Source organism: Austrofundulus limnaeus, unplaced genomic scaffold (assembly GCF_001266775.1).
Source record: "Austrofundulus limnaeus strain Quisiro unplaced genomic scaffold, Austrofundulus_limnaeus-1.0 Scaffold132, whole genome shotgun sequence".
Lineage (NCBI taxonomy): Eukaryota > Metazoa > Chordata > Actinopteri > Cyprinodontiformes > Rivulidae > Austrofundulus > Austrofundulus limnaeus.
In genome coordinates this window covers 736,766-751,352 of record NW_013952534.1, presented here as the reverse complement: position 1 = coordinate 751,352, position 14,587 = coordinate 736,766, and the positions used below count along the sequence as shown (strand labels likewise).

At 39.0% G+C, this 14,587-nt stretch overlaps 1 protein-coding gene across 5 annotated transcripts in view; it reads left to right on the top strand.

Annotated features, from left to right (window-relative positions):
- Window positions 1-7,598, top strand: part of epb41l4b (erythrocyte membrane protein band 4.1 like 4B) — a gene marked incomplete in the record, with an annotated part of 40,235 nt that extends 32,637 nt beyond the window's left edge. Inside the window, 8 exon segments of one of the 5 annotated variants that reach the window (XM_014015637.1) lie at window positions 1,842-1,963; window positions 2,050-2,163; window positions 2,251-2,303; window positions 2,383-2,538; window positions 4,652-4,772; window positions 4,933-5,066; window positions 6,054-6,101; window positions 6,933-7,598. In XM_014015637.1, the coding sequence (XP_013871091.1) occupies window positions 1,842-1,963; window positions 2,050-2,163; window positions 2,251-2,303; window positions 2,383-2,538; window positions 4,652-4,772; window positions 4,933-5,066; window positions 6,054-6,101; window positions 6,933-6,996 (812 nt within the window). 5 annotated transcript variants of the gene reach the window in all.
- Window positions 7,599-14,587: the final 6,989 nt, after the last annotated feature.

Sequence of the window (14,587 nt, the reverse complement as noted above, 5' to 3'; positions counted from 1 at the left end):
AACTTGACATTTTTATATATTAAATCAGATGTCCTGCTCAGTTTCTTGAGTAGTCTTTTTATCAAATGTTTTTTACTCTTGAGTAATTTCTTGGAGGGATACTTCTTACTTTAGTTTGAAAAAAAAAAAAGTTGAAGTAGTGGCCCTGTGATGGACTTGCGACCTCTCCAGGGTGTACACCCGCCCCTCGCACTGTGACTGCTGGATATGGGCACCAGTGACCCACGCCACCCTGAAAAGGAAGAAGCGTGTACAGAAAATGGATGGATGGATGAAGTTGAAGTAGTGGCCCTGTGATGGACTTGCGACCTCTCCAGGGTGTACACCCGCCCCTCGCACTGTGACTGCTGGATATGGGCACCAGTGACCCACGCCACCCTGAAAAGGAAGAAGCGTGTACAGAAAATGGATGGATGGATGAAGTTGAAGTAGTGGCCCTGTGATGGACGTGCGACCTGTCCAGGGTGTACCCCGCCCCTCGCACTGTGACTGCTGGATATGGGCACCAGTGACCCACGCAACCCTGAAAAGGAAGAAGCGTGTACAGAAAATGGATGGATGGATGAATTGTGAACAGCCCACATCTTTAACAACCATGTGTGAAGAGTTACCTTCTTCAAGAAGTTTCACAATCTTCTCTTTTGTTTCAAAAGACATTTCTCTTGTTGGAGCCGTGGTTCTTGCTGTTCATCCAGCAGCCCCCCAAGGTGTCATGACTGCAGGTGTTTTTAACCACAGACTCATGAGCAAATCTAATCTGAGGCAGGTGTCCATTTAGGGAAAGAAAATTGACTGGGTGTGTCCTTATTTTCTACCTCCAATTTGAGTGATTCCATACTTTTTTCCTCAGAATTGAGTGATTCTGTATTTTTTTTCCCTGTGCTTGGTCAATAAAAGTAACATTCACCGACTTCCACAATGTTTTCTCTTTATTTCTTTGAGTGTTCCTGAAAGCCAACAGGTTGCACTTCGGAATGACCTTATTATTGTATCATGTTTTTGATCTGAATTTGTTTTACAGAATGAAATGTCTGAATGAGTGCTCATCCAAGACTGGTGATTCCATACTTTTTGCCAGGGGTTGTAGATAAAGCGTTAGCAGCATTAGCTTGCTTTTGTCTCAGGATGAGGACGTCGCAAAAAAGCTAAGCACCATCTGTGCACCAGTCTGAGTTCCATTCCGATTTCACCTTTAGATTTAGGATATTTACATACTGTATTATTGAACATTTAAATTGAATATTTAGTAAAAATTAGCAAAAAAAAAAAACAAAAAAAAAAACAATGAGCTAAATAACAAAAAAATGTTAGAATTTTTTTATCAAGAGTTTTACACTCAGAAATTGAGCTAAATAATGAAAATGTGTTAGTGACGTTTTTTAACATTTTATGCGCCCCATTTCAGAATCTATGATGCAAATGTCAGCTTCCACCACATCAAGTTTTACATCTATTTCTGCAAAACTGACTGAATTAAAACATGTTTTGTGTGTTTGCTCAATCATGTTTGTAGTTTTAAATGTCTTAAAGCAAGTTAATGTTTAAAATAACTTCTTAGATGTTTTTGGTATTATAATGAACCCTTTTTCTGACACTTTAAAAATATTTCTTTATGACATGGCAAAAACAGTAAGTTAGACTTAAGAAACTTTTGATTTTATGAATTCAGTGTTGAAAATTAGCCTGACAGCAGAAAATTGCGGCTGTAAAGATGAGTGCCAGCACAGACTGTAAATGTGAGTCTGAAATGTCAGTCTAATCAAGCACCATTGTAATTATTTCCTACTTCTTGTTCTTCCTGTGAATCTTTATGTTTTTTATTTACACTGTGTGTGTGTCAGAGCGTCGAGCTCCCCCCTGCCCTGCGGACGACCTGGACGTCTCTCAGTCTCTTCTCAAAGCTCTGGAGACAGATGATGACTCTCCTCCCTGGCCTTCACTTCACATAAACATCGACAAAAAGGTCACAAACATTTTTACGCCATGTTTTCCTGTCATGCTGAGAGATTTCCCAGCACCCCCTCATTTTTCTCTTCGTTCGCCTGACAGGGAGATGAAAAGCTGTTGTCGGAAAAGTCTGTACACCCCCCTGCTTCTCCGGCAGCGCTCCCGGATCACCTTAAATGCAACATCCTCAAAGCCCAAATGGAGGCAGCTTTTAGGGTCAGCACCCTATCTCAATATCTAAATGTTACCTTGTAGGCTTGGCAGTGTGTTTTTCATTTTTCCTTATTCTTCTGCACACTAAAGGAGACACCAACAACGCCCAGAGGGAAGAGCTCAAACGAGACCCTGAATGGCAGGTTAGTAGTCTTCTCTGTGTTTCCATATTTACACAGCTTCCTGCATGCAGGACTCAGTTTCTCTTGCATTTTATTTTAGATATCAAAGTTCGTCCCAAGACTCTGCAGCATCCAGTCTGACAGCAGAAAAGACGCCTCATCAGCAGCAGGATCGTAACTTCACAGCAGAGGAACTGCAGGTCAAAGGCAACCCGAGCTCCAACCGCAGGAAACGTCTCGTACGACAGTTCAGTTTGTGAGTACAACTCCGACGAGCCAAGGTCTTGGCAACTTGGGGTGCAGAGGGTGTTGTAGAACTGGCCCACAGAGCAGACAGGTGTGGGCCAGATCTGGGCTGTGTCCAAAACGGTGCCGGGTCCTCTGAAGGCCGAATTCATCGGCCGCATACGTCACAGCGCCACAACGAAGGCCATCAAAAACCGAAGACTCCTCCGATGCAGCAAATAAATGCGTCCTTCCTTTGGCCCAAATCAAAGGACTGGTCAGATAGATCCTTCCTGGCCCAACATATCCCAAAATGAATTCGGCATGACCGGAGATTTTTTAATGCTAGTTGGCGGATGAAGAGAGAGAAAAAATATGTTTTAAATAAAAATATGGCAGTATACAAATTGAAAATTTGAAGCGGTTGTAATTTTAATACTTTTATCATTTGTATAGACGGCCGTGTTCAAAACGGCAGGCTGGGTCCTCCGAAGGACCCAGCCTACCCGGTCAAGGTGGGCCGGGTCCTTGGTAGACCGGGAAGACCAGAATAAAAGAGGCTGTGAATTTGGACGGTCTAGCCTCCTGTCCTTACCCCGGCGTACGTCCAGTCGCCTAGCAACCATGACGATGCAAAACAGAAGCAAAATTAGATCAAAATTAGAAAAATATCAATTTGTTCGCGTTATTAATGTCACAAAACAGTAAAATTAACTTGAAGAACTAATGGCCCCGCCGTAGGTGCATGTTTATTTCGCTATATAAGTCCATTTTTTTCTCTGACAAAAATAATATTTTAAAATACGTCTATACAAATGATAAAAGTATTAAAATTACAACCGCTTGAAATTTTCAATTTGTATACTGCCATATTTTTTTTAAAACGTAATCTTTTCTCTCGCTTCATCCGCCAACCAGCATAAAAAAAAATCTCCGGTCGGGCCGCAATACATAATGGGATATGCTGGGCCGGGAAGGATCCATCTGACCTGTCCTTCGATTTGGGCCAAAGGAAGGATGCATTTATTCGCTGCATCGGAGGAGTCTTCGGTTTTTGATGGCCTTCGTTGCGACGCTGTGACATATGCTGCCGATGAGTTCGGCCTTCAGAGGACCCGGCCCACCATTTTGGACACAGCCGACTGGTTTTATACATTATTTTTGTGAGAAAATAAAACAAACTTATATAGCAAAATAAACATACACCATCCATTGGTTCTTCAAGTTAATTTTATTGTTTTGTGATATTAATAATGCTAACAAATGGATATTTTTCTAATTTTGATCTAATTTTGCTTCTGTTTAGCGTTGTCACGGTTGCTAGGTGACTGGACATATGCTAGGGTAAGGATGGGAGGCTAGAACGTCCAAATTCACAGATACTTTTTTTCCGGTCTTCCCTGTCTGCCAAGGACCCAGCCCACCTCGACCAGGTAGGCTAGGTCCTTCGGAGGACCCAGCCTGCCGTTTTGGACACAGCCCTGGTGTCAAGCTAGAACTCCTGGCATGGAAGTGTTTTGTCAACTGGCAGTGATGGCACCGTTTTTATAATGGCATTCCATATCTGAACTGGTTGTCTGTCAATTCCATGACATGCCCAGTTGTGGTTTGGTTTATATGGCCCCGATTAGTCAGTTCCATGACTGGCCCGGTTGTGGTTTGGTTTTAATGGCCTAGACTTATCAATGCCACATCTGGCCTGACTGTGGTTTGTTTTATTTGTCCCAGATCTGTCCATCCCACAACTGGTCCAGTTGTGGTTTAGTTTATGTGGCCCAGATCTGTCAATGCCACATCTTTGTTAGTGTAAGGAAAGTAGCGAAAATTTAGCACTTTTCTGCTCAAAATCATTGTTAGATGTTGGTACTTCTCCCTAAAGTGCTTCAAAAATTTTTTCTCAGACATTAAGGTGGAAATTTATCATATTTTGGCCACATTTTACAATGCATCAGGTCACATTTAATTTTTTTACAACATTTTGCTGTAATTAGTTATTTCTTGCTTAAAAGAAAAGTCGTATGTTGCAAAGACTGTGTGTGGGAGAGTAGTTCCCTTTAGCTATGAAGCAAGCACCTCTGTAGGTTGCAGATCGTCACCCTGCAGGTCACGTAAGCAACTCACTTTTTCAAATTGTTACTCATCAGTAACCACGAGGATGAAGACAATCTACCAGAAGCGCTTGCAGCCATCTCCTCTCAGAAAGCAGGAAAGTCTGGATCTAGCAGTTCACTGGACAAACAGATACAACCGTCGATATACCCACAGGTAACACAAAGCTAACAAACCCAAACACACGTGCACCTTTATCATTTGTCATGTCACTGCTATCCACCTGTGGGAAAAAAATCTCATTCATTTTCCTTGTGTCGTCTTTAAGTAAACAGAGGATTGTTTGTGTCTGTGCATGCACCGATATCTGTTCCAGGTGGATAATATGCCAACACTGGAGCTGTGTAGTCCATGCTGTCCCTCTCCTTCGCCTTCCCCTCACCTCTCCCCTTCTTACTATCGTAGCTCTATGCCTCACCTGGTCCCTTACCTCACTGCCCATAACAACAGGTAACACATCCACACTCTAAATAAATTTACATTAAGAGACCCTCTGAGGTGACTGCCTTTTGATTTTCTTCATTTGAGTTTACTCTAGAAGTTAATCACATCAAACGCACATCAAAATATTATTTTTCAAGACACACACAGGCAATTACATGATCGCCCACCTTATTTCATTTAAATAGTGATTTTCTGTTTTAAAATATAAATACTTAGGCAAAAGTAACTAACAAGGGATCTACATTAGAATCAGTAAAATTAAAAGGCTTTATCTTGCTGAATTAGTCGGTACTCTTTAGCCAAAATTTTGTAGACTGATAGTCATCATTTTCAAACATCAGTAGTGTTAAGTCCCAATATATTTCACACTGATCAACACATCTAAAATGTTGAATCACCTGCTGAGCTGGAAAAAAATAAATCTAATCTTAGTGTCATTATGACACAATCCAAAGACCTTCCCTTTATGCTCCTTGCTCAGTTTAATCTTTAAAAACAGTGGCGCCTGCAGCTGTACAGCTATACACACTGTGCGTACCTTAAGAGTTTCCTTTCAGTTAAAAAAACGATTTTTTTATTCATTCGATTTTTTAATGATTTTTCACTCTTTATTATTACAAAAATGTTGAACAAAAAGAAAATAAGAAATTGTCTTTTTTGTCAGAACTTCATCTGTGTGCGTCTGTTTGGGTGGGTGCATGCATCCGAAACTAATAATTGATAAGTTAAAAATCATTAAGTAATTAGTTATTTCATTTTGTTTATTTGACGCTGCCCTGGCGCTTTTTTCCTTAACCTGACAGTGCGGTGAAGCTAACTAATAATGAGTGAGCGGACTTTTGAACGGTTAAATCTTGTTGAAACGTTTACGAAAGAGTAGAAATAAAGTGCCATCGCTTTGCCTCGTCCTCTGGATGTAACTGACAGCACCTGAGCCAGGAAATCTCTCCTCCCGCGGACAAAGATAACTTCTCTCTGCCTTCACATCCGCAGCTACACCTCACCCACAGGAGCCCAGCTCAGCCAGCAGCACTCAGCCAGGTAATTTTAACCACCTGGTGCTGACTGATCAGTCAGGCAGTCATCTTTGTGTTTAAGCAACATGTGTTCTGAGCTGAGGGTTGCTTGTGATTCACTTTAACAGTGTTGCTTCACGTCTTGTTCCCCTTAAAAAAATAAATAAATAAACTCTCTGAAAATCACCTTTCACTGACCTCACCCTCAGTCACTGTTTTGCTGCATTTTGACATAGTTTCCACTATAGTCTGCATAAATCAAATCCATATTCTTGCCCTATTTTTATTTAATAATCGTTTTAACACAGTGACCACGGTGCATTGTGATTGTCTGATGCTGCTCTGCCTTCCTCTTTCTTCTCTCTTCTTCCTGCAAAGGACGCAGACAGAAATAATGTAATATTGCAATCTGTAACCACCAAATAGCTAACGTTTGTCGGTTTATTTTTTTGACTTTTCATAATGTGACGAGTTAAAAGTGGGACAAATGTGTGCGCACGCTTTGGGCCTGTGGGACAGATGTGCATTGCACTCCTGTGGCATGTCGGTCAGGACCTGGTGCAGTGCCAAGTTGATGTGTGTGCCATGCACATCGTGCCTATCCTATGTGGCCTGTATTTGTGTGGGTCAGGTAGATGGGTTTGTGCGTACCCTCCAATAAAATCCTGCAGGCGCCCCTGTTTAAAAGCACGTAAATGTTTGCTGATGTTTTACTGTCACTGTCAAACATAAATGAAAAAATTTAACCATCTTGTCTTTTGGGGGAAAAATCAGGTTTGCAAATGTTAGCCATGATAAATTAATCAGGCACAGCATAAATGCGTCATGATGACACAAAGTTTGTGTGTTTCAGCAGTGGAGAGGAAATGAAGTTGGACAGAGAGAAGATCCTAAGAGCCCTGCTGATGACTGAACTCTGAGACCTGGACCATCAAACGCTGTGACGTCACACAGACGGAACAAAAGAAACAGACGCCACTGGACCAACATTTGTGCAAAATATATAAGCATCAAGCCAACTGTTAATTTTTGCTTAAGTAATTTTTTTAAATGATCTAAAACTGGAATCAAGAGCTGATCACACCTGTCGTTCTGATGCTACCTGCATATGTGTTCCTCTAAATTTATTTATTATCTTTTAGGTTTATGTGATTCTTTTTGTTTTTGTTGAGGCCCTAATCCTCTCACTTCACTTATAAAATCAGTTTCTTTTAAGTGTAAATAGACATTGTAATTATTATGCTAACAAAAAGCACACACTGTAAATGCTTACTTCTGTACTGTATATATGAAAAGTCCATTTTTACATGCTAAAACATGTTCAATATTTGTGCTTTAAGATATGAACAGAATGTGTTTTACAGGAAAAATTGACTCAGGAATTGGACATTTTTTTTGTCTCATTCTGTCCACTAGAAGGAGACAAATCAAAAGTGTTGATGCTGCGCTACAGGTTGTCATGAGGATAACTGATCACTTTGCTTTCTTTTCCACACAATTTTCACCACAGGCAAGTTGGATCTGAGAAAGCATGTTCTTGGAAATAAAGCAACTTTTTCGTCAACTTTATCCCACTTCTTTGTTTTCTTGCTGGTGAATGGATTTTAGTAAAAGGTCCCATCATTAGTCTGACGACTTTGATTCTGCCTCTGTTCTGACAGGGGAATGTGGATCGGCCTCACCCCTGCATGTTCAGTTGGTGTGTTGCTCTCACCCTCCCTGTTAGGGAATGCAGCGATAAAAGAGAAAAACCCATTCATCTGCCGCTACACCTCTCAGGTGCAGTTAGAATGAGTCAGTCTGTTAATTGCACTTCCGTTTGTTTCTTCATAGACCTGCTTAGTTACAAATAATACGTCTGCAATGAATTCAGCAAAGACCTGCTAACGTCTGAATCATATTAAAAACTCACCTGTCTCATGCAATTTATATAAAAACAATGTATGAAAGGCAATGAAGTATTGATTTAACAGTACTTGACACAGGTGATATTATTGAAAAAGCACTGTCACTGCTCAACGCATCAAATCTTTTCTCTTAAATTATTTTAAATACGTATTTTACTTTCTGAGAACCTGCATCCTAATGTTGAGTTTTAGACTGGTTATCCTTATTTAAGGGGACAAGATTTGACATTTTTAGCTTTATACAAGAGATAAAAGAGAAAACTTGACTGCTTTAAAAGAATGTTACATGCATAGATTCACTAGCACTAAACTGCTAAATGTAAAAATTTGCAGAAACTTGCACCAACCACTAATTGCTAACTGCTAAAACAACTGTCACAGTCTGTTTCAAACTTTTTTGCCACTTTACAGCTGAAGATCGACGGTTCTGACACTTGACCTGTTATGTTTGTTCGTTGATTAGCCATTAGTGGACTTAAAGTTGGCAAAACCTAATTTAGCAGAAGCTAATTGGTCCACTAATAGTTTTTAAAGTTAGTGAAAATCTAATCTGCTGAACAAAATATTAGTTCCACTATTAGTGGAACCATGTCCACCACTGCCTAAATAGCTAGTGGGCAAGCATTGGTGGGCACAGTTCCCCTAAAGCACAAGTAGGGGAACTAATTTCCTGATTAGTGCTTTAGGGCTTTTGCTAAATTTAAAATTTATTAGTGGATTAGCACATGCTAAATTTATAGGCTAAATTTAGAAGCACTAAGATCTATAAATGTCATTGGTCAATGTTAATGTTAACAACTTAAAGGTGAAAGCTGCCACACATTTTGTTAATATTTGTGTCATTTATCCACTATAGGTGACAATATATGAACCCAAATATGGCTGTGGAATGTCAATGATAAGTCTTTACATGGCAATGTGACTCATGTTGTCTGTTGAAGAATGTTCCGTGGGTTGATTGTTATTTTAGTGCTTTAGAGTTAGCTTTTGATAAATTTTCAGTGAGTAATGCTGCGTTCACACTGAACGTGATTTCAGCTTCAAAATCGCAGCCAACGCTGAAGTTGGTCGCTTGTGCACTTTGAGGCGCAGGACAGCTCTTGAAGCGCTGCATGGCAACAGCCTCCCCGCCCCTCCCTCCTCTGCCGGGCTCTGTTTAATGTCGGACGAGGAAGTGGCTTTGCTTTATTTACAGAGAGCAAGAGCATGTCACGTTCATCGGATAATTAATTCTTAATTAATTCACCAGATAATTCAGAGTAGAGACTCACAGCTCGCTTTCAGGACTATTTTTCCAGTCTTATGAGTTGTTGCCACGCATTGGTGCGGATATATCTGTCAGGACACCGACTGCAGGCACTCGATTTCAGCTAAAGAGCTCCTCTCCATCTGTTTCAGGTTAGTGGACATCATTCAGTAAACTGTCCCGTCGGGAAATATGTCGCTATGTCACACAGTGGAGTCTCTCTGATTGGTTGACGTGGCGCGWCGAGCTGCAAAAGTTRAGATTTTCTAACATCAGCGATTTGCGCCTCAGCGCGTCGAACGCTCAGATCGTTCAAATCGCGCTGCTCTAATCGCGCTTGAGGCGCCGCAGCCCTTCCAGACGCTGATTGAAGCGTGTCCACCATAGACTTTGCATGTAAACCTGATGCTCCTGATGCTGAAATCACGTTCGGTGTGAACGCACCATTAGTGCTTTAGAATTAGGGGACCTAAATATTTGAGTCAGTGCTTTAGGGTTAGTGGAACTAATTTTCAGATTAGTGCTGCCCACCACTGGGAGCATGGATTAAAAATGCACACCAAGCAAATGTTTGGGATTCAAGAGAATAAAACTGGCCAAAAAGCAGGACAGTGGGTGCCTCCAATTTTCACCATTGCTCCCTCTGGCTCTCCTTGTTGGTACCACCCCTGGCTCCAGTGCGTCTGACAAGATAATAAAAAGCATAGTTTGAGCTTTGTTAAATGGATAGGTATGTTGTGCTGGTTTAAGCAGTGTGTTTTTGTTAGTGTGAGAATAAGCAAACGTGTTTTAAAAGGATAAAGCTGGGTGGGGTGCACAAGATTGAATTACACAATGCCAATCCTGTCCCGAGGGGCTCTGACATCTTTTTGTCTGCTCACCTTCTTTCTTCCTGTTCTCTCCTGTCTACACTTTTTTCACTTGGTTAAAAACGTTCCTCTCACATAATGTGTTCAGTATTTAAATGACTGACAATGGCTTCTTTGCTATAGGTTATGTGTATGTGGGAATCTCAGAGGTAATCGCAGAGGACAGTGTGAGGGTGTTCCCTAAGTATCGCCTTGATCCACATTCTGTCAATAGATGACTCCACCAGGGTGTTTTGCTTTTCTACCTCAAATCCCTCCTGAGGTACCCGCTGTGCAATAAGCATAAATTAATTACTCAACAGACAAATGGTGAAATCAAGCAGATGGAGACTGCAAACTTGACGTGTTTATTTTGTATTTTCTGTTTATCCAGCATGTTTGCAGCAGGACCTCCTTACAGGAGCAAGATACAAATTCAGAACCAATACATTGACTCTACTAAGAGTACAAAAGGCAGTAAATTTTACAAAACATGTCAAACATCCTTCAGCTTCTTTTACTTTTCAATGTTTCTGAAAATTTACCAATGAACAGTTTAAAAAGAAACAACTGTAATCAATTTATTCAGTTGTATTTCATGGTGTCAGCAGAACAAAAAGAAAGCATATGGGATACCTAACACTTAAAGCAATACTTTACTATCTTGATGTTGGGTTGTGTTTATGGAAAATTGATATTTAAGATGTTACAGATGGCTCTTTTGAGTTTGGAGGAAAATAATTTCATTTTGCTTAGGTTGACAAGCTAACAGCTAGTCCAAGTGGGGCTAACAAATAGTTTTTAGCTAGTCGGTTGTTAACTAATCCAGACTAGTAAACTAGCAGTGGTTAGCTTGCCCAAGTAGGACCAGCTTGAGCTAGCTAAGACAAAAGTGGAATGCTGCCATTTTAACAAAAACAAATCCATTTTCATTGTTGTTGTTGACACAAATGGTATTTTATAAACCTGTTCATCATTTTGTATTACACTGTTCTTTATATAGACCATAGAAGTTTATGGTTACCAGCATTAGCGGCTAGCTGTTACACCAAGTACAATGGGGACCTTCACTCAGGCTATTTTTAGAACACTAGTCAAATGACTGTCATCTTGACACTAATGTGCTACAAACTCTCATAGCCAGTCTAGCTGTGTTTAAACTTAAATAAATTTGGGAAAACAGCCTCAAACTTTACCAGGAGGACCATAAAACAGTGTGCTACATTTCTTGTAACAGTGACTCAGTCAGGATACAGCCAGCATCGTCCCCACTTGGAAGGAGTATTTTTGATCACTTTTTCCCAAGCTAAGATTCAAAAGGTGAGCGGCTAGCTAATTGCCACATTCAAGCGATTGGATGAGCTGAATTTGACCAGAAAAAAGAGCAACCAAGGACTTAGCATCTGCTTCAAACATTTTATCAGGTAAAAGACAACATTGGACCACCAGGATCCTATCCCTGCACTTTCTGTTGATAAACATGTAAACTTTGTTTATAATGTAGCCTGTTGCTAGCTTTACTACAAGCATCCATGCTAACCTCATCCAGCCATCTACTGCAGTCAGTCCCACATATGGTGATAATATTGTACTTACACATATTCTAAACATCACCATTAGGTTTCTTTAGAAGATGCAGAAGCAGTAGCTTGGGTGATAAAAATACACACAAACACATTTGAAATATTAATTTTATTATTATAAATGTCTATTATTTCAAATATCTAAGACTCAGTTCTGATTAATGTATGAATATCCAGCTGGTCAGAACTCATTGATTTGTATGGAAAAACACCTGTGAAATGCAAAATACTTAGTTTAAGCCACTGTTTTAGTCATTTAAATTAGTTATCTATTTAAATTTCCATAACTATAAAATTCACAATTTCATCAGCTTTATTTTGAACCATAGTTTGTAAAAATCGAGCAAGAAATAAGGAAGTTATAAGAGTTTTTCATCAGGATGACGTCTCACAGTCCATTGACATCCATTCATTTTGTTGAAGCTCCTCAATGCATAACAGAGCTCCAGTGCGTGCACGTCAATATAGGCAGCAACGCGCTAGCCACATCCAATCCAGTAATATATGTCAATGGGGTTATCATTTAGCCTAATATGAAATGTTTTTAAATAAAAAAAATTTAAAGGCAGCAAAACCACAATTTAATAGCCTGTTAGCTTGTTATTCAACCTTTTCACATAAACCCATCAGGATCTGCAGTTCTGAACTCTCTCTTTAATTATAAAATGTATCAAAATTAGCCAGGAACCTTTTCAAACTCCTGAGATTCATACAGTAAGATGAGAACTTTGAGTCCTCTGGAGTGATGCAAAATTATAAAAATACACAGAACTGTAGCTATCCATGTTTAGGTGAACAAAAATAAATTTCAGCCAACACTGGCATAAAATAGAGACATCTATCCATGTAAAATAAGTAAAGGAGAAGAGAAGAGGTTGATAAAAGTGAGATGACACATTTTTGTAAATACATGCAAAAATCAAACTGACAAACTCACATTGTAACAAATATTCAAATATACTGCTACTTTATTTTTTATTTTTGTTGTTTTACTGATTAGCAGTGCATTTGTAGTTGGTATAATGTAAACATATTAAAAAGTTTTTTACTACTAAACTTCATGCACTAAAACTTCCAATACAATCACTATGTACTGTATCAAATGTACATTAACATACAAAATATTCTGCATTTACAGATCAAGTCTTGAAACACAGTCGGGCACAAAACTCACATCTCACATTTACATAAACGTTCACTCTTCACAGAAAAGCTTAAAGTAAAGATTTAGCTCAGTTGCTACTAGATCATTCTCTAGTTTGGCTGGCAAACATATTTTAATGATTACAATAACACAACAGGTTAAAAAATATTTGTAAAGCTTTTAAAATAATAACTGTGCAATATAAAAATGCTATGTTTTTGATAAAGGTTGCAATAAATTTGGTATAAAATACAATTATTTCTGTACCTAATAATATAAATAACACATCTAAAAGACTATATATTTCTTTTAAACTAACAAGTCTGTTACATACCAAACATGTCACATGACCTTTTGTGTATGTGCTACAGCAGGGTCAAATCCAGGTACTGCTCTCCTGGCTTGGTCATGAGGGGAGGGAGGGACACGAGGGGAACTTCTCTTCCGGTGGACTGACCCATCAGACTGCTGTTTAGAAAGGAAAGGGACTCCGTGGGACTCTGAGAAGAAGGGGAAGATGGGAAGAACGGGTTGGAGAAAGGTAGAGAGACAAGACAAAAGAGCTGTTACCTGAGTGCAAATGGGACAAACTCATGAAAAGAGAGTCCCTTCCACCAGCACCAGATACCCATCACCTCCAGAACATCCTGAAGGCTTCACCTGTTCCACCCACCTATTATTAGACACTACAACACCAACAACCAAGTGTTGACTGAACCTTCAGTTTAATTCATGTATTTGCATGGAATAAGCAGTTTTTAGCAAATGTGAAACTCATTTTCTGCAGTTTTGTTAATGAACAATTCATATTTAAGAAGTTATAATTTTTAATCATCTTGTAAAGTTTTTTTTAAAACTAATTTATTTCTGATTGGGTTGAACTAACAGCTATTTCAAGCAGAGCTATCAAAGAGTTGCTAGCTAAAACAAAAACGGAATGCTGCTGCTTTAACAACAACATATTTATTGTCAAAAATGTTGTGGTTGACGCAAATGGCTTTTTATAAAGCTTGTCGTTATATGAATTTTGCATTATATTGTTCTTTTTATAGAAGTTTACCTGTAAACATAAATAGCAGCATTAACAGCTAGCTGCAACACATCTGAGTTATTTTATGTGAAACTGATGATCATGTATAGGTTTGGCATTTGCTATGAAATGTTTTAAATGTAAATTTTTTAAGGCAGCAAAACCACACTCTGACAACCTGTTAGCTTGTTATTCTGGTCAAATAAATAAACAAATGTGGAAGCCATTTTCTGCAGTTAAATTAATATTTATTTAAAAATTTAAAAATCATAAAATCATGATAAGGTAAATATCACTAGTCAAAAGCATTGCTGTAGCTCTGTATTGTACTGTATTCACTTTTTTGCTACTCAAAGCCATTAGTCATTTTAGTTCAACAAAGTGCACAGAACATCCTGTTAAAAGCTCTGTGCACAATTATTTTTTAAAGAAATATCAATTTTCATAATTGCGTGGTTGTGAATATGTTCTTAATGAGGCAGTATGAATCACATCTGAGCTGCTAAAAGCCACAATGAATTCAATTGATTAAATTTTCTGCATATTAATAAAGGTTTGTTTGCTCGTGTCCTGAACTCCTTGAATTGAGAGAGATGAACTAAATTGGCTCTTGTGGGGTGAAAATGGGGTGACTTTAAAACAACTGAGATTAGAGAAAGTTTTTTTTACTCCATTTCTTATGCTTTATTAAATGTTTCTATGAGCATAAAAGCAGTCTTGTCCTTTTCATGCAATTTATACAGAGTATATATA